At 45.4% G+C, this 22,666-nt stretch overlaps 1 protein-coding gene and 1 pseudogene across 1 annotated transcript; both read right to left on the bottom strand.

Annotated features, from left to right (window-relative positions):
* Positions 1-5,736: 5,736 nt before the first annotated feature.
* CBY2 (chibby family member 2) lies at positions 5,737-22,001 on the bottom strand. Its single transcript, XM_053563615.1, has 3 exons — positions 21,847-22,001; positions 21,464-21,544; positions 5,737-7,108 (listed from the first exon to the last, which is right to left on the bottom strand). Exons 1-3 carry the CDS (start codon positions 21,919-21,921, stop codon positions 5,918-5,920), a joined length of 1,347 nt encoding a protein of 448 aa, XP_053419590.1. The 5' UTR covers positions 21,922-22,001; the 3' UTR covers positions 5,737-5,917.
* Positions 8,780-9,652, bottom strand: LOC128566966 (homeobox protein TGIF2-like; annotated as a pseudogene).
* Positions 22,002-22,666: the final 665 nt, after the last annotated feature.

The following is a 22,666-nucleotide window of genomic DNA, read 5'->3' as shown; positions in this document are numbered from 1 at the left end:
GATGAAATTCCCTCTATAGCACCATCCTTCCTCATGACTCTCCAACCACATCTTCCCAGAGCTGTCTGACCTTCCCAGGAGGAGGAATCTTTGTCCTGCCTGGAAGTAACTGCCATGAGACAGGAGTGACATTTGATTAGATGATGTTGATTTCTGAAGGAGCCCAGTGGGGATCCTGAGAAGCAGTGATGTGGTAACTGAATTCAGAAGGTCAGAAGAATGTTAAGTAGCATCTACCCTTAAGCCAGAGATCCACAGTAAAAATTTGTTTTATCTTAAAAACCATGGAAAATTAGTGGTGAATTTTAAGTAAGGAAATAACATGACTATATTTATACATTTAAGAAATCCAGGTTACAACCTGGGGAATGGGCTAGAAGCAATCGATTGCAACTTAGAGACAGGCCAATTCGGAGTTGTAGCAATCACCCAGAAGACAACACTGGCTACAGTGGGATTGTCCTCGATGGAATGGAGAGAGATGGAAGGGTTCAAGTTTCCCAGTGCTCTTTAGAAGACAGGATCTGCAGTTGCCCAGTAAGTGACCCAGCAAATGGAAGAGAGGGGAAAGTGAGGACCAGACAACCACAGGTCCCCAGAAGAAACTCTCCCATCCAACAGTGTCTCTAAGTGACTACTGAGCAGTTTTTGGAAAAGGTTCCTACCAAGTGAGAATTTCTAAAGCAGAGCTCTGAATCACCCTATCTACAAAGAATAAAGGCGGGCTTAGAGAAAAAAAAAGTCATAAATTAAACAGCCACTTGTCTCGACAGCCTTAAAAATAATCTGTCACCTGCTCCTAACTTTGTTCTCAGTTACAAAGACCATTGTTTGAGTGAACAAAGAGGGTAAGGAATCTGGAAAGAACTGTTTACTCAGAGAAACTGATAAGAGCTGAGACTGGAGAAGACCTGCATGTGAATGAGAAAGGGATGGGCAGCTCCGAGCGCACACATGCTCTCTGCAGCAAACAGGGAGACCAACTCAGAGGCTCACTGTCACCAATGGGATGTTCAAAATATTCTAAGAATGACTTGGCTTCACAGTAAAAGCCATTTCCCATGATGAACCAGAAATTTCTCTCTAAGGACAACAACCTGATAGTGACTGAGAACAACTCAGGACCTCCAACTTGCTCCATCAGACACATCCTGTCAGTGTACCCTCCTCTCAGCTGGGTCCCACACTTACGAGCATAACACTGGACTCCAGCAAGCATGGATTCCAGGCAGATTGAGGTCACTGAACGTTAGGTTGGCCAGACTAACTCCATCTTGAAAAGCCATTCTGTGAGACACTGTTGCAGGTGGACATAACGCAGAGAAGAGAAAGACATGCTGCAGGCTATTCCTTGCACCAGCCCAATTATAGACACAACCAAGAGAAGTATGCTGGCATTCCAATAAGAAGAATCTTCCCAGAGAGTCCCTATAATGAGATAAAATCTTTAACGTCCTGATGAGAACAGAAATTTGGTGGTCCTTGATAGAAACCAGATTATCAGCTCCTCAGCCAGCTATGCACCCAAGTGTAAAAACAAACAATGCTGGCTTTCTTACATTTTGGTCTGGAATGTTCTGATATGCTCCTTTCTTCAGTTTTTACCTATCACTCTATTTTACGGAAATTCCTCAGAAAAGAGAAGTGTTTAAGAATGGAATCTGAGCATGCAGAAACTGATGGGGTTTTAAGGAGTTGTTTGATTCTGCTTCCTATTGTTGGCTCTCCCTACAAAACACAGGATGGCCAACTTTGTAGAGATGACTTCCTCATTGGAATCCCTTCCCCAAACTAATACTAGAGCTCTAGTTTCCACTAGCTAAATAATTGCTTTAGGTTGTGACTTTTAACTTAACGGTACTAAATCAACCTATGGACAGAAATTTGGCCAGTTCAAGAGGAGGGTTGTAGTTGACTCCAACAATCAAAAAGGCTATCCAAGTCAAGGACAAAATGGGAGAAGATAGGAAAGATAGAAAGCATAGCTCAGAGCAAAGACCTGCCCTACAAAAACAAAACAGCTTTAGCCATTACAGAAGGACCTGGGGTCAGACCAGAAGACGGACACCGAAAAAGCTGAGAAAGGAACAGAAATGCTTAGAGGACTCTCTCCTTGAAGGATGAAATTTCATTCTGCTCAATAAGAGGTTAGGTCTCACTAGAATGTGAATTCATCGATGACAGATTGCACAGTATGATGAAACATTGTTTTGAAGCAAATCTCCCCCACTCCATAAAAATGACATTTTATGGCTTGTCTTGCTAATTTTTCACCCATTTAGATTCTGCCTGACAGAGACTAAGTTGACATTGTTAAATAGTAATACGTTCTCTGAGCTCTCTCAACTTCTGAGAAAGCAATCCCACTAATGTTGTATACATTAACTCACATTAAATATTTGTAACATGAACATGGGGAGAGTGCCTGTGGTCTTCTAGTTATCTCAAACCACAGAAATCAATTTTTTTTTTTTTTATCAAAAAAGCACTGTATACCCTGGGTTTAAAGTCCTGGGGGACTTTAAAATGGTAGAATACTTTATCATGCCCTGAATGATGAATTTACCAAATAGAGGAAAATAAAAACCAGCAAAGGCCAGGGACTTATCAACAATAACTTCTCATTTTTCAGATTTTGGTGGCATTAGAGGAATAAATTCAGCTTTTGTGTGTACATCAGTTACCTTTCACCTTTTTGTACAGATTATGTGTGTAGAGCGAAAGAGCTCAGGAAATTTTACCCTAAAATATGACTGCTTGATAATTTTTTTTTTTTTGAGACAGAGTCTCACTATGTCACCCTTGGTAAAGTGCTGTGGCACCATAGCTCACAGCAGCTTCAAACTCTCTTGCCTCAGTCCCAAGCAGGTGGGACTACAGGCGCCCACCACAACGCCCGGCTATTTTCGTGTGTATGTGTGTGTGTTACTGTTGTCATTGTGTTTAGCAGGCCCTAGCTGGGTTCAAACCCACCGGCCCTGGTGCATATGGCCAGCACCCTAACCACGGAACTATAGGTGCCAAGTCAGACTCCTTGATAATTTTCTAGATAAAAAGGCATTGGAAGGGCTTTCCCTCTGTATAAACCCAACTGATGGAACAAAAGATCAAAATAAATCAACGGACCTCCCTTCATGTTATCTTAAGATATTGCAGATTGCAACCATATCTAGCCCAATCATTTAAAAAAATAATACCCATTTGTCAGGTTAATTTAATTTACTCAGATTAATTTAATTTCCAAAGAGAATCACTTACAAGTCAATCAGTTTCCCTCATCCATTTTTCCTCCCTAGTACCATTTGTCACCAGTAAACAAAATTACCTATACTCTTCATTTCCCTTCCCTTCATAAACACAGATATAAAAATATCTGAACTTCACTGGGATATTGAGTAATCATTCTATGATTCTTCCCATGAGCAGGCTAAATAAAACTTTCTCTCCTAATCTCCCTGAATTGGGAGTTAATCTTTAGGTGAACTTTCAGGGGAAAGGGTAAGTTTCCCCTGAAGAGGTAATACTAGTGAGAGGAAATACTCCTACCCATTTGTTCTCCCTCCTTTGGAATTTCAGAGGCTATTTTAGGTAAGACTTGCAGGTTCCCAAATCTGGAAAATAGGCACCAAAACTATTTTTAAAGTTAATTTTCACAGGCAGGTTTACTTGGCAATGTGATCTCATAGAATGAATTTGAGATCTGCAATCATGTGGTCTATGTTGAAGTCCTAGTTTGGCTCTTGCCAGCTGACTACCAAATCGCTCAGAGTTCCTGTTTTCATAGCTGTAGAAGAAATGCTAATGGCTTCAGATGGTTCTGATGATCATAGGGGGGTCACATCAAATGAAAAGTGAGATGCAAAGAGTTCTGTGGCTGTGGGCTATTACCTAAGGCTCAGCTTCTAGAGCTTGCTCAAGTTCAGAAATGCATGAAGAATGGGGTAAAAGTAAGGAAACTCCAGTCTCAAACTATGTCTCAATACAAATATCGGTTTTCCCTTCAGCAAAAAGGGTATACACCTTCTTTCCTTAACACATCCCTACTCACTAATGTTCATTACTAGTCAAAGAGGAGCATTATACTGAGAATCGGAAGGCTTAACTGACCTAAACTTTGCTGCATATTGGAATTAGCCAGGAGCTTCTAAATATTCCAATGCCCACTCACACCCAATATCAATTAAACAGAATGTCTGGAAATGGAGTTCAGGTATAAGTATTTTTCAAAGACCCTCGAGTGATTCCACTATGCAGAAAAGTTCAGGATTGCTCTCTCCAACTCCCTTCTGTAGTAGCCTAAGGTTAACTTTCAACTTCTTGGATCTAAACTACGTCCAATTTTGAAAGGAGAATTGATGCCCATGACAATAAATCTGGAGGCTCTACACCTCCCTCCAGGAAGTCCAGTGGCCAAACACCCCCACCTCTTGCATCCAAGTGGAAAGTGTGAACCATGAGTAAGCACAGGGATGCCAGGGGTAAGGAGCGGAGCCTGCGGTTGAGGAGAGCTCAGAGGACTCCTTCCCAAACCTGGTGAATAACAGAGAGAACAGAAAAAAAGATTTCAAGATCCAATAAGATTGGGCAATTCTGTGTTCCCCAAAGATAAGCAGAATTGTAAATCTGCTGAGGAATATTTTAGCAGTGTTTTCATCGTGAAAAACTTTTCATTTTCTCAGAGCATTTCTAGGATTAGTATTCCGAGTATATACTTTGAGAAACCGACAGCAGGGTTAGGATTTTGTTCTCTAGGTAATATTCGGCATGTTGGAGACATATTTGTCACAGCTGGAGGTCAGGTGGCTGTTACCGGCACCTAGTGGGAGGAGGCCTTGGATGCTGGTAAACATGTACAATGCTCAAGACAGCCCCCACTGTAAAGGTGCCAGGCCCCAAGTATCACCAGGGGCACCAGAATCTACTGCTCAGAGTGACCTTTCTCCCATAGACCAACCTCACCTCACAGCCTCGGAAATTAGAGGTGATGAGACAGCAAGAAAGACAAAGGAGGAAGAGAAAAGGAGAAAGAAGGGGGAAAAATAAAAGAAAAAAAGACAGTAATCGAGGCAGAGGCAAGAAACGGGCTGGGGAAGAAAGGAGAGAAATCAGATTCCTAACTGCCAAAACGTGGAAGCAACCAACACGGTGCTCAGTTGGTGAACAGATAAATAAATGATGGGACATCCGGACAATGTAATATTATTCAGTGCTAAAGAGAAATGAGCTATCGATCTATGAAAAGACACGGGGAAACTTCACTGCAAATCTGAGTGAAAGACGCCAACTTGAAAAGCCTCTATGAAGTACAATTCCAACTTATACAACGTTCTGGAAAAGACGGAACTACGGAGATAGTAAAAATATTCATGGTTGCCAGGGGGTGTGGGTGAGGGAGGAGCAGGCAGAGCACAGCGGCAGGGCTGGGTTAGGGCAGTGGAACTGCTGGGTATGATCCTACAATGAAGGCGACATGTCGTTACACACTTGTTCATCCTGGGGAGCAAACCCTAACGTAAACAGTGAAATCTGAGTGACTGCAAGGTGCCCACGCGGCTCGATGGTCGGTCACTCAGGCACCACTCTGGAGCGAGGGCTTATGTGTGGGGGGGGGGAGAGGGGGGCGGGAGCAGATGGGAACTTCTGTACTTTCTCAGTGTAACCGAGAAACCAAAACTGCTCTACAAAATAAAGTCTACCTTTTCTAAAAAGCAAGAAAAAGACGGCAGAGCAGCACACTGGCGTTGACCGGCCCCAGCCTCCTCACACCTTTATTACTTCTCTGCGTTTGGGAAGGCGGATGACGCTGCTCTCCCGGGGGCGTGAACAGGTGGCGAAGGCGAGGAGGCTGGGGAAGGCAGGGGACGCTCTTCCGCCGGCCCCGTGCCCCGAGCCCGGCGTCCCGGCACACGGCGAGGCCTCAGACCCTGCTGGGCTTCTTGGGGTCCTTGCTCTTGGCCGGCATGAAGGCGTACAGCTCCTCGATGAGCATCTCCATGCGGGCAGTGACCTCGGTCACCGTGTCGATGACCAGCTTCTGCTGCAGCTTCAGCTTGTTGTTCTCCCACAGGGCCTTGTTCTCCTCCTGGAAGATGCGGTGCTCCTCCCGCAGCACGTGCAGGGCCCTGTTCTCCTCCTGCAGCAGCCGGTTCTCCTCCCGCAGGGCCTGCAGCGCCTGGTTCATCTCCCTCAGCAGCTGCAGCGACGGGCCGTCGGGCAGGCCTGGGCCGGCCTTGCTCTCCTCCTCCCCAGAGGGCCCGGCCAGGTTGCTGACCATCTCCCGCAGCGCTCGCAGCGTCTTGGAGTCCTCCTGTGGCGTCGAGGTCCCTTTGGGCTCCTCGAACGAGGAGCAGAGGCCTGAGCTCTGGTCGGGCAGCAGCCCGGGGCTGTGCGGTTCCTCGTGCGGCGACGCGGCGGGCTTGCTGTCGTCGGCAGGGGCCGCCTTGTCCTCCCCGGGGCCCCAGTAGGCCTGCCTCTGCTCCAGCAGCTGCTGCAGGGCGCGGTTCTCCTCCCGCAGCAGCTGCAGGGTGCTGCTCTCCTTGTTGCGGTGCACCTGCGGGGCCGCCGCCGCGTCCTTCTTGGCCAGCTCCGGGGACGCGGCGTCCTTGTGCAGCAGCGGCGACGACGCCCGGCTGTCCTCCCGGCCCAGCGTGGCCTTGTGCTCCTCCCAGAACACCTGCAGGATCTTGTTCTCTTTGCGGAGCGTCTTGTTCTCCTCGCGCAGGGCCTTGTTCTCCTCGCGCAGGGACTTGTTCTCCTCCTGCAGCAGGCACTCCTTGGCCAGCCGCTTGTGGTGCAGCTTGTGGTGGAAGGACGGCGACGGCGAGAAGTAGGGCGACTGCAGGCGGCAGTTCTCGTTCACCCAGCGCCCGTCCTGGAAGACGAACATCTCGTCGCTGAGCTGCACGCGCGGCGGGTTGTAGTCCAGCTCCAGGTCGGCCTGCGAGGTGGGGCGCTCCATGGGGTCCGTGGGCACCGAGGAGAAGCGGTTCAGCGGGTACGAGTGCTGGCTGGCGACCCTGCGGCTCGGCCGGGGCAGGGCGGCCTGCCTTGCGCAGCGAGGGGTGGAATAGAGGTTGTGCAGCCTCAGGAAGGGCTCAGCCGTGCCCCTCTGCGGAGAGAGCAGGGAAACCCAGCGTTAGACAGGCCGACACGCCCAGGGCCAGCGGCAAAGCGAGAGACCCAGACACCCCCGCCACCCCACCCCAATAAACGCAGCCTGATAGCCTGGCCCCGCCACTGTGGTACTCTTACCTCCTGGGGTCCTACCAGGGAAATACTTTCTAGTACGCACAGGCAGTTCCGCTCTACAAAGTCACCTCCAACACTGAATTAACGAATGCAGAACCATTGCTCCCAGGGAGACACAGGACTAGGTTCCTGCGAGCCTCTAGCCACAGCATTTTTGTCAGCTGATCAATACACAACCTCGTTTTGCGTGTTTCTGTTTAAACAGACCTTAATTGGTAGGTATGGCAGCAGCACTGTCTTTCATGCCTGGATATAACTTGTCTAACACGCGTTGTCTCCATAAGGCTCACACAGCCTTCTTGTGATTGAGGGGAATATTACACGGCACCTAGCTTGTGAGGGCTTAGAAGCCATTTTTATCTTACTTGTTTAATTTTCGGATCAATATGAAGGTACAAACGATTAGATTACAATGTTTGCATTTGCAAGGTAAAGTTCCTGTTGTAGTTGTGTCCTGCGCCCAGATGCGCCCTGTACCTTTACCCATTATCCACGTGGAGCACACAATCCTTCTCCTCCTTCCTTTCCCCTCCTCTCTCCTCTCCCCTCCCCCAAACTTGAATTGGGTTTTTCTCTGTGTGAGCATCTATTTGGAGAATAAAAAAGAGAGAACATTAAAGAAAAAATATCCACTGCTTCAGTCTAGCTTACTTCCCCACCATCCCCACCACCCAAAATACAGTAAATAAAACAAACAAACAAACAAAAAAACACCTCTCTGGTTTTACCATGTTTCTCTGCTTTGGACCTGTAAGGTTTAGTCAGATTCTAAGGACTATCTTTTATCTCCTGTGCCTGATGCAGAAAAGCCAATGTCCACAAGTTGTTTTGTTGTTGTTGTTGTTTGTTTTGGTTACCCAAACCAACAATACAACAACCATTTGGAATTTCACACAACTACAGAGTTAGCTGGTACTCAACATAAAAATACTCCTTTCCTTATAAAACACTCCCAAATCGCAGTGGCGGGTCATTCCTAGTTTGTCAGATTCCACTGTGCAATGCATTCTCATTCCCCACACCTGGGCTAACTACTCCCATTAATGCAAACTACAGCAAAAAGGGAAAAATAAACAGTTTAGCAAAAACCTAAACATTCATCTGGAGTCAGTTCTGTTACATCTGCTGGGCTCCTCTTTTTTGTTCACATTTATGAACTTGGAATGTCCACACCTGGCGGCTTGGAACCAGCATAGGTCTGAATGTAGCTGGACTCCTAAGCCCAGCCCTGGAAACCAGGCTGAAACAAAGGTGTCCCAGGAATCCTCTGGAGAAGCACCACCATCCCTGTCTCCAATCTCTTGATCTCACCACTGAGGGGAGGCCTGGAGAAATGGCAAAGTTAGCAGAGGAGCGGTCCCTCTGTCACGGAACAGTGACTCCAGCTGGCGTCTTCCCGCTGAAGACCTCTGGACAGAGATGATCCTGATGTTTGGCAGTGATCCATAGAAAACCCTTTGTATGGAAGGGAACCAAAACGGAAACCCAGGGCAGCTGTCTCAACCCTCAAGCACCTCTGAGTAGGAAGAGCCTACTTGGGGTTTTCAGAGACTAAAGGAATGAGAGTGTGTGGTAATGGGAGAGATGGGTCCTGCTGCTTCTGAAGTGCCATCTCAGCTGCCCTCTGTAGAGCCACCTCCACCAGCAGCTGCAAGCTGCTGAAGTCTCCTGCATCCTGCTCTGGGCCTGTGGGTGGAGGCATGTTGAAGAGTCTACCTGTGAGGCTTCTGGCTCAGCCCTGGTCAGCAGGGGGAGGCTGCCACCAGGGTCACCAGAGGCTTAGGGGGCTCCAGCTCTCCCTGTGAGAAAGGGGCTGCTGGCTTTTTCCCTGGCTTGAGTGAAGTGGCATGGAGCACACAGACAGGAACAGCACATTGGGGGAGACTGGTACAGAGACAGCCAGCACTGAGGGCTGCTTCTGCCCAGAGGGCCATAGCTGAGGCCTCACCCCCAGCGGGAAATGGTGGGAGAAGCCAACTCCAAGTGTTGATGAACCAGTTACATATCTACAGCACTGACGGATTGGTCTAGAAATGCGTTACGGAGGTGCATGTACAGCTAGTTCCCGAGGATCTGCATGGACACCTTGGGCAGGTTCCCCCTGCACTTCTTGCTGGCCAGAGAGGAGGCCTTTGTCCTCACCAAGATCACTGGCTGATATGGTGTCTAGGTGCCAGGCTGGACCTTGGGCAAGCTTTTCCGAGCAGCTTGTGGGTCCACGTGGCCTCAGGCTTGGTGAGGGCATCCTGGCAGGGGGTGGAGGGCACTGGGGGAGTGCCCTGTGTACCTGCAGGGCCTGACACTCCGTGTGACAGCTCACAGCTGGAAAGCACCTGGAGGCCTGACTCCAGATCCTCTCTCCTCCCCTCTGCACATACCTCAGCTGCCCCCACCTGGAAGCCATTTTTAACAACAAAATCACCAATGCAAAGTATTAGAGTGCAAAAAAAAAAAAAAATGGCACTAAATAGACTGTCAAAAGGACACTATCAGTGTGAGAGCTGAAACAAGAAGACTTTAGCTGGGAACTCAGCATTATTTGCAAAATTTTTCACTTCTCTGTGCATATTTTAGAGTAACCGTAAAAGTGCTGTGAGTATTGATTTGGGGGTTACAAACAAATTTTAGCAAGTAGGAAAATTTGCTGATATGAAACCCATTAAAATAACTGTGGAGGCTAATGGCATTGATTTTAGAGTCAAACATATTTTGAGTCCTGGCCTCACCATTTATCAGTTACAAAAAATTTGTCAAAAGAAAAAAAAAGAATTTGTCAAATTATTTGAGCTTTAGTGTTTCTATAATTTCAAATTAGGTAATTGCATTTACCTCCTTGACTCATAGAGATAATGAGTGAGAGCACACTCTGTCGCCCTATCATGAGGGTAGTGGTGAATCTCAAGACCACAACATAAAATGGGGATCAGATCCACGGAGCTTAAATTCAACAACCCAGTGGCTTTCATATTCCCCAGTACAGAAGAATAATCCAAGTTTTAAATGCAGATTTCTGAGCCTCCTACTTGTACATCTGATTCCGTCAGTGTGGGGCGAGGCCCAGGAATCTGCAGTTCTGACCAGCTCCTTTTAAGGTGATTCTGGCTACTAGTGCTCAGGACAGCTTTGAGTTACATGGAATGTGCAATTTGCCTAGATGAGGGTTACACCACGGTTAAGGACTGAGGGGCCAAGACTAGGAGGTCTCAAAGATTCTCCTTCTGTTTCTGATGGGCAGAGAGCTCTCTCACCCTCTCTGACATCCAGATTTTTCACTGGTGAAAAAGAAGCAATCAGACTCCATGGTCTTAAAGGCACCTTCCAACATGAAAAGTCAGTGAAATGTACCTGTAAAATGGAAACAATAATATACTCCCTGCTTAATTAACAACATTGTTGCAAGAATTGAATGGGATAACAAATGCAAAAATGTTTTTAAATCCGCCAAGTGACAGAGAATTGTAAGGTACTGTTATTAAGTAGATTTCACTCATGCAAGAATTCTGGGATATATTCAAAAAGAAGTGAACGGGTGGAATGCACACTGGAAAAGAGGCAACGCAACTGCAGCAGTACATTTAAATAAAAATAAAATCAGGATAGCTACTTCCAAATACATCAAAAACTTTTCATTCAAGTACATCAATGTTCTCCAGATATTAATGCCTTATTTCTTAGATTATTTTCACAATTGTATGGATAAAGAAGATGGAAAACAAGTCAGGTTATCGGTATTATGTATGTGTGGAGAGAGAGATATAATTTGCATAGTGTATGAAGTTCTTAGAATTCCTTAAGACTCAAAGAGCTAGACAAATAGAAGATGCAGTTCTGTGCGGTTGACTTTGCAATAAGCACATGTCATTAACTTTGTAAGGATATGCTCAATCTTCCAGATAGCAAGGGCGTGAGGGCATTTTGCAATCAGAACCTTATTTACTTTAAATAAATTCAGCCTCCATGGTATTCACATTTCTCTGTTGGGAAAGAACCTTTGAGCCTATGTCTGAGTCGGGTATTAGAATGAATCTCAATGTGGATAACACCTGAGGTCTGGAGTTCTGGGAAGATGAAGCAAAGGCCAAGAAGGAATGAATTGTAGGAGGTCCCTCCATCCTTACACTAGAACCAGTCCAGAGCTCCATCTCAACAGATCTGGATCCAGAAGGTATTACTATGGGGAAAAAAACGTGTTTTTAGTAAAACCACATGTGTGTATCTGAATCCTGAGAAGGAAAGGGAAGAAGAAAACAAATATTGAGCCCCAATTTCATGCTAGGCCCTGAACTGAACATTCTGCCTATTGAATTCATTTGATCTTCACAACACTTACATATAAGATGTTACTATTACCCCCATTTTACAGATGGAGAAGCAAACTCAGAGAGGTTAAATAACCAGCACTAGCTCACTCACTAAGATACAAAATCACATCCTGCTCTCTGAACTGACATACGAAGTATACATATGGGAAATCTCTGTGGATTTATTAAAAGACTTGTCAAGATGGTTTTTCTTAAATTTTTATAATGGAAATTTTCAAATATATACGAAAAGAGAGAAAATAGTTTAATGAACCGTGGACCATCACCTAGTTCCACCAAGTTTCTAATCAAGGCCACACTAATGTGTCTACATGTCCATGATGGCCTTTAACTCATGCCAGTCACCTGCCTTTGTTCTATGTCCACATTCCAGACTGAGTGCCCAGGGAATGTTCAACTGACCCCTTAAAAGAAATGCACTGGGTAAAAGCTTGCACCATGGCAGATCCCTAGCTAGGCACAATCTGGGTATTTGAGCCCTGGTCCTTTCACACACCATCAGGTGACCGTGACCACATCCTATCACTTTCTGGCCTTAGTTTCCAATTCTGTATAATGAAGTGTTGGAGGCATTATCTCCACATGCTCCATTGGCCTAACTTTCTCTGATCCAAGGGATTTGCATTTGTAAAATGGAACCACAATGGCCATAGTAGCCCTCTTTTCCTAACCTAGATGGCATCTTGTCCTCTCCCTTAAGTGGCAGACCCTTCCCAAGCAGACCTTGTGCCTTCATACCTGCTCCATACCCACAGTAATCCAGGAAATGTTGATGGACTAAGAGATCCTCTTGACCTCCTTAATAGGAAACCAAATGGTCCTCTTATGACTCAGTCCTGGTACATTCCTCAGACAGGACAAGTAAGTGGTCAAGTCCAGCATTGTCTCATGGCTTACTTTCTCAAAATACATAAATATATATTTTTAAATTTAATAGTTATGTATTTGTTTGAATGGATAATAGAAAAATACCTATTACCAAGCCCATAATCCTGTGGATATTATTAAGGTGGGCCAGAGGAAGCAGCACAGTTCCTATTTCTGAAAGTGAGAAGATTTATGGAAAAATATCAAGCATACAGGCATTTTCAGCTATGACAAGAACCATGATTGGACTTTGGGGAAACATTGATCCAAATAAATTCCTACATTCCTTTTTTTTTCCTGTGATATTTCTCTGATTGCAGTCAAAGCTAGCTGGATTTAATGCTCAAAGGAAAACTCTTGACCTTGTAGAATAGAAATTCTTCCCCCTAACTTTTCTCCAACTTGGAATGTTCTTGCACCAATTTTTCCTCTACATTTGCACCAATCAGCTGACATTAACTTGGCATCTACTGTGTTCCAAGCTCACAGACCCTGCTGTCTGGGAACTTCCAGTCAATTTGAAGGATTAGTAAATAGCACCAATTATTTCTTGGTGCAAATGAGAGAAATCAAAGTGCAAGAAACATGAACACAGGAAGTGAGGTGTGGGAATAGGAGACTGGACGTTATAACACCTGAAGAAAGTCCTGGCTCAGTACTGTATAAATGAATGATCTTTACAAAGTCACTTAATTTCTGTGTCTCAGTTTCTGCATCTAGAAAATGCAGACACTAACACAATTCAGGGCCGCCCCATCCATTTTTGCAGGCAGTAAAACACCCAAGCCAGGGGAGTGCTATTCACAACTATTGTTGCAGGGCAGGATCTGTACAACCATCCACAGCAATCTCACTAACATTTGCCCTATTCATTTCAAAGAGTTTGTTATGGAATTCAAAAGGAGAAGGGGAATATGTAACATTATCTCTGTTTATAAAGAACTATAGATACACAGGAGGTGTTATGGCATTTATAAGAGAAATTGCATCACATTTCCTTAAAGGAAGAGTGTATAGAACAAGAAAAAGGAAATAACACTTATGGTGTGTCTATTATGTATCAGACAATATGCTAAATGCTTTCTGTATTCAAATGTAATATCATACCCTAAAGAATTGGCATGTTTCTACTTAAGTACAGCCAGAGTTTAAAACTAGGATATTTGACCCCAAACTCCATGCTCATTCTAGCACTCCACAATACTCAGATATTTTATCTGAGTATGTTAATATTATTACTTGCAAGGGTTCTCTTACATCCAGTCCCCCTCCCCAAGGACATTTACCTATCCTTTATAATATTATAATAATAATATTTAAATATTATTATCTATATGAATAAATTTCAGCTCCCCAAGGACAGTTGCCTATCCTTTTTTTTTTTTGACATCCCTAGTCCTGGGAATCAGAACAGCAAAGTTCACATACAATGGAGATTTAACAAGTCCTTGCCAATCAACCAAAACGCACTGAAAGGTTGGGAGGAAATATTGAGTTGAGTTAAATGATTAATATTTCACTATTTGGGTCTAAAAAAGTAGCAATTTCTTTTGTGTTAATATAGACTATTTAGCGTGTTTTGGTAAAGCTATAGCCTCATTTCAATTCATATTTTAAAACTTTAAAATCATCACGGGCAAAGCTGTTACTGTGTGATATAAAATCTGTAACAGTGGATGGGTTTCTCCCCATGTGAGTTCCACAAAGCCCTGGGTCCATCTATGTACTCCCCTTAGAGCAGCAGTTCTCAACCTGTGGGTCGCGACCCACAGGAACTGTATTAAAGGGTGGCAGCATTAGGAAGATTGAGAACCACTGCCTTAGAGGAAGCTGCTCCCTCACTCAAGCAAGCTAGTTGTCTTTTCTGTCATCTGTCATCTTGCCTCTATAATCCAGCGATAGTAGAGGCCCTAAATTCCCAGCAGCTTTGGGCTCAAATGTCTCACCTTTGACTGCTTCATTTCTTTGAATGTCACCTCTAAAACATAGTTGCTCTGTCTACTTCCTAAGAGGCTAAGAAAGTGGTAGGCAAGTTGTCATAAAGACAGACAGATGTCAGTTATACTGGTAAGGTGTAAAACCTTCCTGGCCTAAACCACTTTAGCAAATGCCGAATATATTTCCTTACAAAAGGACTTTCCAAAAAGTAGGCATCAGAGCTAAGCAAACACAAGTGGGTATAGGATCTCAGACCTCCTCAGCCTGTGTTTGAACCTAGTTGGTTTCATGGGCTGAGTTAATATGCCCTGACATCCTTCAGCCCCGGGAAGATGTGTGTGGAAATAAAAAGCCCCCCGGAACACCCAAGAAAGATTCTCCTAAGCCTGGGAGGTAGAGCCCACGGTAGTAACACGGGGAGAAGGCAGGTAAGGAAGGTCGAGAGAGCCTGAGTGTAGCTGTGTCGACCGACACCAGACACAACCACCCTGAGCAAGGGAGGGTCACTGGCCAGTCAACAGCCCAGGACCACCTGAGGACGAGTGAATTACCAAGCTGAATGCCTTACAAACTGTGCTGACCTTTCTGTGATGGCACTTTATGATTAACCTTTATGGCCTGACCACAAGACAATGTTTGCTTATGGCTGTATCCTAAAGGGTTTTGAATACATAAAAATGTTACCAGCGCCCTATAAGGCAATTCCTGCTCAAGCAAAGGCCCCCTACTCTGTCTATAGAGTAGAATCTATTGTCTCTCTCTCTCTCTCTCTCTCTCTCTCTCTCTCTCGTTACTAGCTTGCTCTCCAATTCTTTCCTGAATTCTTTCCCACATGAAGCCAAGAACCCACTTGGTGAGTTCAGAGGGCTTTCCTCTTTTGTTGGGGCTCCCCCACATCAGTAGCATGGCCCAACTTTCCCATGAGGGAAAGGATTGTCCATTCCTGGTCTCTGAGAAGTATCCTCACATAGGGACTTTTCAGCAGGTAGGGAAAAAAAAGAGTGCCTTCTTCACAGAAGAATGGGCAACGAGATGGAAGCAGAAGGGGGAAAGTCAGCTGTGGGCTCATCCTGTGCAAGCTGATCATGCTGATTGAGTCGTCTTGTCATACCCAACTAAATCACAGTCAAGGGGATGCTGCAGGGGGAGCACTCATTGCTGCAGAGACGGAATTCTCTGCAAGTTCGGCATCTGAAACTGCCCGTGGTAACCTGAAGCCAGTGTTATCTGTAACTGCTGAGATAACTTGTAACTCTGAACTACTTTTGCCTACCACCATCATCTACCAACTGGAGCTTGTCAGCTCCCCAAACCTTTACTGATTGATACCAGTGAACTTTGTCTCAAAACCATGCCTAACATTCCTGCTCTTTTTTATAAAATCTCCAACCTTCTCTTCATTTTTTGAACAAACCAAAGACCACTGGGTCTGTGCATATGCCCCAAATTGCAACTCTTTCTTCCCAAATAAAATGTTAAATTTAGGGATTTGTCTCTACGTTTTTATTTTGACTTCCACAATATCTTCCTATCAGATATTAGAAAGGTGACAATGAGGGTATGTCCTCAGGAGCACCGTACTCCTAGCTGGGACTCCAGGAAGGGCTGTGGACACAAACACCACCCTCACAGGGACGCCTGAAGTCTCACCTTCTGCCTGTTTTTTTTTTTTGTTTTATTTATTTATTTATTTTTTGAGACATAGTCTCACTATGTCACCCTCAGTAGAGTGCCATGGCACCACAGCTCACAGCAACCTCAAACTCTTGGGCTTAGACAATTCTTTTGCTTCAGTCTCCAAGTAGCTGGTACTATAGGTACCCGCCACAATGCCTGGCTATTTTTTGTTGTAGTTGTCATTGTTGTTTTAGCTGGACCGGGCCAGGTTTGAACTCAACAGCCTTGGTGTATGTAGCTGGCACTGTAACCACTGTGCTACGGGTACCAAGCCCCACCTCCCGCCTATGAACTGGAATTCTTCCTAAGTATTAGGCCTGCAGCACCCCAACACCTCCCAGCATCTCCTTTAGAAATGTGACTGGCCCAGGAGGAAAATGCTTGAAATCACCAACTGTGTATGTCTGTCAGATTTCTTCACAGCCTGGTGGCAAGTGAAGAACTTGGGGAAGAGTGACCAATTGAAAGACTGGTCAGGGATGGGGAAAAAAAAAGAAAAAGAAAGAAAGAAGAGAGGTAAAAGCCAAAAGCCAAAAGCTGAAGGCCAAAGGGGAGGTAACAGGACCAAAGTCCTTTACAGTGTTACAAGACATCTAAGGATCAGGGTTCACTGGGCAGGACCTTCTAGGATGGAGTTCTGGGGTTGGTGGCCTACCAGCTAAAAAACCTGGGGACAGGACTAAGCAACGAGCCAGGCTTAGCTGCCATGTACTAGCGTCCTCTCCACTACTGGGAAAAAGAGGCTACCACAACCCAGAAGAGATGCCCAAAAATGCCTGGTAGGGTTACTATCAGAGAACATTCTGCCATTTGAGGTTCTTTTAAGGCACGTGACACGGAGTGACTCCAGGATTCTGGAAGGAAAAGCCAAACATGCTACTGACTTTCAGATGAGATGACAAGGCTGAGTCTCATTATCATTATTTTAAATTAACTCAGCTCCCCAGTACCTTGACAAAGTCAATGTTTGTTTTAATAAACACCAACAGCCAAAAGGATAACTCACAAGGTAAGTGTGATTGATTTTGATAGAACTACAACATTAACAGCAAAGAGGATAAAGAAGGTGGCATATGTGGTGGTTTTAGCTAATTGTTTAAGAGAGAACCTCCTGAAATCGTCCTCTGAACAGTTATTCAAACTGGCAGAAATACAGGTGCTGTCAGCAGGATTCCACGGTTCAGAGGAACAAGCCCAACAAAGGAGAAAAGGCCACAGGGAGGGAGGGAGGGAGGAGCCCTTGCAGGGTACCGTGGGAGCTTGGTCTGCTCTGGCGCTACTCCTTCATTAAGGATCTGGGAGTAAACAATGCCTTAATGAAATTCACACAGAGTGTCACTGGGGAAATGCCAATGCCTGTGAGAACTGAATCATTACGTACAAAAGGAACTAGGAGTTCAGCTAGCTCGGGCAGGAAATAACATTGATGGCTTCCAAGTGAATGCACTGAAGGGAAATAGATCAGAAAACACAAATATTTAATGTGAGGACAAAAAATGGGAAATCAATAAGACCTGAAAAGACCTAAGGGTGCTAACAAGTAGTGAACCACAGGCATTTGCAATGTCACTGAGAAGCCCCGTGCGCAGAACTGCAGGACTGTGAGCTGGATGCCAGAGGCATTTCTTATAGACACGGGGCTGCCACCACCCACCGAGTCCTTCCACCCCAGAATAAAGCAGTATGTGGCAGGTGTACCCAGGGAGTTCCCCATGAGCAGTTAAGACCTGGGAAGAGGAGGTGACATCTCCTAAAAACAAGAGAAGAACCACAGAACTAAGACACAAACTGTCCCAGCCAGGTGGTATGTGCCTAGCCTGCAGCAGAGAGGAAAGCATAGACACTGACCTGGGTTCACACCCCTACCTCCAGCCCTGCTATTACCAATGGGGCTCCGGGGTATACCAGTTCCCATACCTATAAATTCTCTAGCTCCCACTTTCAAGGCCTTGTGCCCAACACATGATCTGATCAGCCCTGTCAGCATTTCTTCCTCCCCTTGTTTTCTAGATCAATCCTTTCCCCTGAACCATGTACCATCTCATTTGGAGATATGGAGAGAGCACATCAGTCCCTCCCACAGCCCCGATGGGGGTTAGGTTCCAATTATCTAGTTATAGACACCAACTTCTCCCCCAGAGTACCAGGCTAGAGCATCTTGGCAGGTATCCAAAACTTCGTGCACAAAGTATTGTGCCCCCTTGGCAGGTGCACCTACCAGATCACATCTGGCCAGGTGGGGCATGTGTGCTGAGATGGCAGATATCCTCTCATTCCATGCCCATCCTTCCCTCCAAGACCCCAGCAGCAGCTCCAGGTGCTCCATCACAGGAAGTGGGCAGCCCCAGAACAAGGTCAAACCCTCTAAAACTTTGACCCCCACCCCCAGGCCTCAGGCCAGTGGGCGGGGGCCTGTTAGGAACCTGGCTGCACAACAGGCTAGCGAGCAAAGCTTTATCTGTGTTTACAGCCACTCCCCATCCCTCAAGTCACTGCCTGTGTTCTTGCTGCTGTCCCATCTGTGGGGCCATTAGATCCTCATAGTAGTGCAAACCCTACTGTCAACTTTGCAAGGGAGGGATCGAGGCTGCACTCCTTAAGAGAATCTAATGGGCCTGTAACCCTAGCTCTCTGGGAGGCTGAGGCAGAGAGAGGATTGCTTGAGCTCAGGAGTTTGAAACAGCCTGAATAAAGAGAGATGAAAAACTAGCCAGGCATTGTGCCAGGCATCTATAGTCCCAGCTACTCAGGAGGCTGAAGCAAGAGGATCACTCGAGCCCAAGAGTTTGAGGTTGCTGTGAGCTATGATGCTACAGCACTCTACCCAGGATGACAGAGTAAGAAAAAAGAAAAAGAATCTAATGCCTGATGATGTGAGGTGGAGCTGAGGCAGTGATGACTGTGCTGGAGAGTGGCTGCAAATACATATTTTATCATTAGCAGAAAGTTTTAAGTACATGGACACCATAATAAATCAATTGCTTGCAGACTCGTCTCAAAACCCTATCAGTGAATGGCAAGTGACAATTAAGCTGCATTTGCTGGATGGCGAGTTATATAATTATTTCATTACATATTCAATGTAATAATAATATAAATAAAGTGCATGATAAATTTGATTGTGCTTGAATCATCCCCCGAGCCATCACCCCACCCCACCCCCAGTCCATGGAAAAATTGTCTTTCCATGAAACCGGTCTCTGGTGCTAAAAAGGCTGAGGACCACTGCTCTAAGAAACCATCCCGCCTCCTCAACCTGCTGGGCTGTTTCCAAGAGCTGGGGAGGGAAAGTTGTGCTTGGTGTGGAAGGAAGCATCTTTCTATTCTCTCTATCACATGGCTACTACTGTTTCAAATCCTACTGCCATCCTCTCCCCACCTTCAGCTCAACATCCTCTGCCTGTCCCTTGGAGATGGAAACATTGGTGTGGACGAGCTGGCAAGGGACTAAGAGCAACGCGCAGCCTCAGTGGGGAGGAGTGCCATGGGAGTCCATGCGTATTGCAAGTGGAAAGAATCAGACCTAAAAAGATCCCTACAGCTTGTTGTCATCCTGTCGAATGAGCAGGAGAAACTTAGATTCTGGCTAAGACTCAAGAGCTGAAACAGATAGAAAAGTGGCTGCTCATTACAAAGGTATAAGGTAAGCACCCAGAATGTTTCTTGTTCTATGTTTTGCCTTCTGCTGGATGTCCTTGCCTAGATTGTTACAGTTGTGTGGAGAGAATGGCCATAGGTGATGGGTCCTCCTCCTACACACCCCTGGACAGAGCTTTCAGAGATTTACCTCTGCACTGGATTCCTCCATCCTACATTTCAACCCCTCTGGCTGCATGGCCATGGTCTTCCAATGGGGGCTTAGGTGACTCTGAAGCAAGCAAGGCCACCCCTTTGTGACATAGCAGTGGTAGAAACAATTAGTCAAGAGATTCCACCACGGAAACCGCTGATTACAAGAGGAGACCTGAGAACCTCAAGCCTGGCAGGATTTCACCAATTCATTGGCCTTGAAAAAACATATGCCCATCTCCTTACACTCTATCTTTGGTACATAGCAGAGTTTACATCTCTTGACAACTCCAAATAACTCTGTACCCCATGGTCCACTTAAGAGGTCTTCTCAGCATTCCTTCTTATACATTTGATTCCAACTCCCATTTCTGATTTTCCCCCAGAAATCCAGAGTTGGTACTGAAGGAACTCAGGAAATTTCACCCCAAAATATGACTCAAAGAGTATTTTGAATTAAAGGCCCTTGGAGATCAACAGGCCCTTGGAAGGGGCTTTCTGTTTGCATAATCAGATGGACCCATCAAAGAAGAAACTGGCTTCCTTTCCCTTCCCTGTTATCTCCCTATATTACAGGAAAGACAAAAGAAAAGCAAGAATGCAATCAGACAGACATGGCACAAATCATTTTAAATACTATACCTGTTTCTCAAGGCTAATTTAATTCCCAAAGAATCACTAACAAGTCAATCTCTTTTCCCCATCCTTTTCTCCTCCCTAGCACCATTTGTCACCTCTAAACAAAATTACCTATATATTTCTCATCTCCCTCTCCCCTCTAAAAGGAAGGTATAAAAGTTTCTGGACCCCAATGGGATATTGGATAATCATTCTGTGATTCTCTCCATGTATATGGTAAATACACCTTTCTCTTACTAATCTGCCTTAGTTATGAGTTGATCTTTCTGAGAACTTTCAGGAGAAAGGGGAAGTTTGCCCTCAACCCCACAGTGCACAGCAGCGAAAGATCTCATTTTGAGAAGGTTGGATTGCTTCAGAGCGTCATAGAAACTTGGAATGTTTGGACTAGAAGGTCCTACCAAGTCAACAAAATCCAGCCCCTTCATTTAAGGGCAGAGGAACCCAAGGCCCACAGAGCCACGTGGCCTTCCCAACCACACAGCTGCCTGGCAGCCAACACATACTGCAAATCTGAGCAGCTGACTCTTCTGCTTATTCTACAAAATCTTGCCCAAAATTTTTTTTTTGTTGTTGTTGCTTTTGGTTTATTTGTTTTTTCCTTTTTCTCCTCTCTCTTGCTCAAGTTTTGTTGTTTGTTTGTTTTTTGAGACAGAGTCTCAAAGCTGTTGCCCCAGCTAAAGTGCCGTGGCGTCACAGCTCACAGCAACCTCAGACTCTTGGGCTTAAGTGATTCTCTTGCCTCAGCCTCCCAAGTAGCTAGGACTACAGGTGGTTGCCACAATGCTCGGCTATTTTTTGGTTGTAGTTGTCATTGTTGTTGAGCAGGCCCAGGCTGGATTTGAACCAGGCCAGCACCAGCATATGTGGCTGGTGCCCTAACCGCTTAGCTACAGGTGCTGAGCCTCTCTTGCTCAAGTTTCAAAAGAGGACACTTATTCTGACTAGGACTGATAGTTACACCCTTCTGTGATTGTCCCTACCTGAGGCAGAACCACATTGATTGGAATTTCTAGGTTTTCAGATCTGGTATCTCTTTTTCTTGTAAAATTTGGCCTCGAGTGCTGTGGAAAAGAGAAAATAAGAAGATTTCTGCTTCCCAGCCCACCATCTAGGCCTCAACTGCCTACTTGGAAAATAGGACTTTCTACTCATGCATTCACCTACTGTCAATTACACGCATTATGAAAATCTGAGTCTTGAAAGAATGTGTAGATGATAGCTGATGATTTGACAATCTCTGAACAGAAATTAATACAGGTACTATAGCTCACAGAAAAGCCTTTTGAAAGTTTTTGAAGCAGAAATAGCTGTACCCACTTCCTTGTCTAAGATACTTATTTCTATCTCAAGTAAAAAGCCATACCAATGTGAGGTGCCAGGTATAGGTCCTATGTAGAAGTTGGTCACCAAAACACTCAGAACATTCCAGAGGTGACATCACAAGACAATAAGGTGTTTTTCAGGGCTCATGGTTTCTCTCTGAGCATCACAGCTGGGATTGAGGCATCTGACAGGCAGGAAGAGTTTACGCTGGATATGACCACAGGGTTGGTTGCAGTCAGCATGACACACAATAGCCCAAACAGTAGCCCCCTGTGTGCTCATCCTGGTTGCCACTCACACCCTCACTGCCAGGCTGGGTTGACAGCCCCAGCCTCTTTCTAGAGGTGGCATCCTCTACTTGGACTGGGATCACTCAAAAAGGAAGAAACATAAACTAAACTCTTTCTAGACCAAGGGAGAAACGTAGTTTGAGGTGTTTTCTGGCACCACCCAATTCTCTGGCATCAACTGGGTGTCCTACAATTCAATTTCATTCTCACACTGTGTACCTGAGTTAACATCAAATCCCATAAGTTAGGGGCTTAGCCCCACAAGACTATCTCACTTCAGGTGCCAGTCACATAGGGCCACCATCAGAAGACTGACCAGCTATTAACTGGAGGCTCCCACAACTCCCTTTTGGATTCAATAATTTGCTAGAACAGTTCACATAACTCAGGAAAATATGGTTACACTTTTATTGTAAATAACACAACACAGAAACAGCCTCACGGAAGAGATGCCTAGGGTGAGATATTGAGGGGGGAGGGGCATAGAGCTTCCAAACCTCCCCTGGGCATGACGTCCCACCACCACCATCTCACTGTGTTTACCATTCCAGAAGTTCTCTGAACCCTATT

This window comes from Nycticebus coucang, chromosome 15 (genome assembly GCF_027406575.1).
Source record: "Nycticebus coucang isolate mNycCou1 chromosome 15, mNycCou1.pri, whole genome shotgun sequence".
Taxonomy (NCBI): domain Eukaryota; kingdom Metazoa; phylum Chordata; class Mammalia; order Primates; family Lorisidae; genus Nycticebus; species Nycticebus coucang.
The sequence above is the reverse complement of the archived record's forward strand: the minus strand, read 5'-3'. Positions and strand labels throughout refer to the sequence as shown.

Excerpts from the sequence above, each read along its gene's own strand:
- CBY2 (XM_053563615.1), bottom strand. The coding sequence starts at position 21,921 with ATGTCACCTCTGGAATGTTCTGAGTGTTTTGGTGACCAACTTCTACAT. Across the intron at positions 21,545-21,846 it reads ATACCTGGCACCTCACATTG|CACTCGAGGCCAAATTTTAC; the intron begins GTATGGCTTTTT and ends TCTTTTCCACAG. Across the intron at positions 7,109-21,463 it reads TCAATGTGGTTCTGCCTCAG|AGGGGCACGGCTGAGCCCTT; the intron begins GTAGGGACAATC and ends CTCTCTCCGCAG.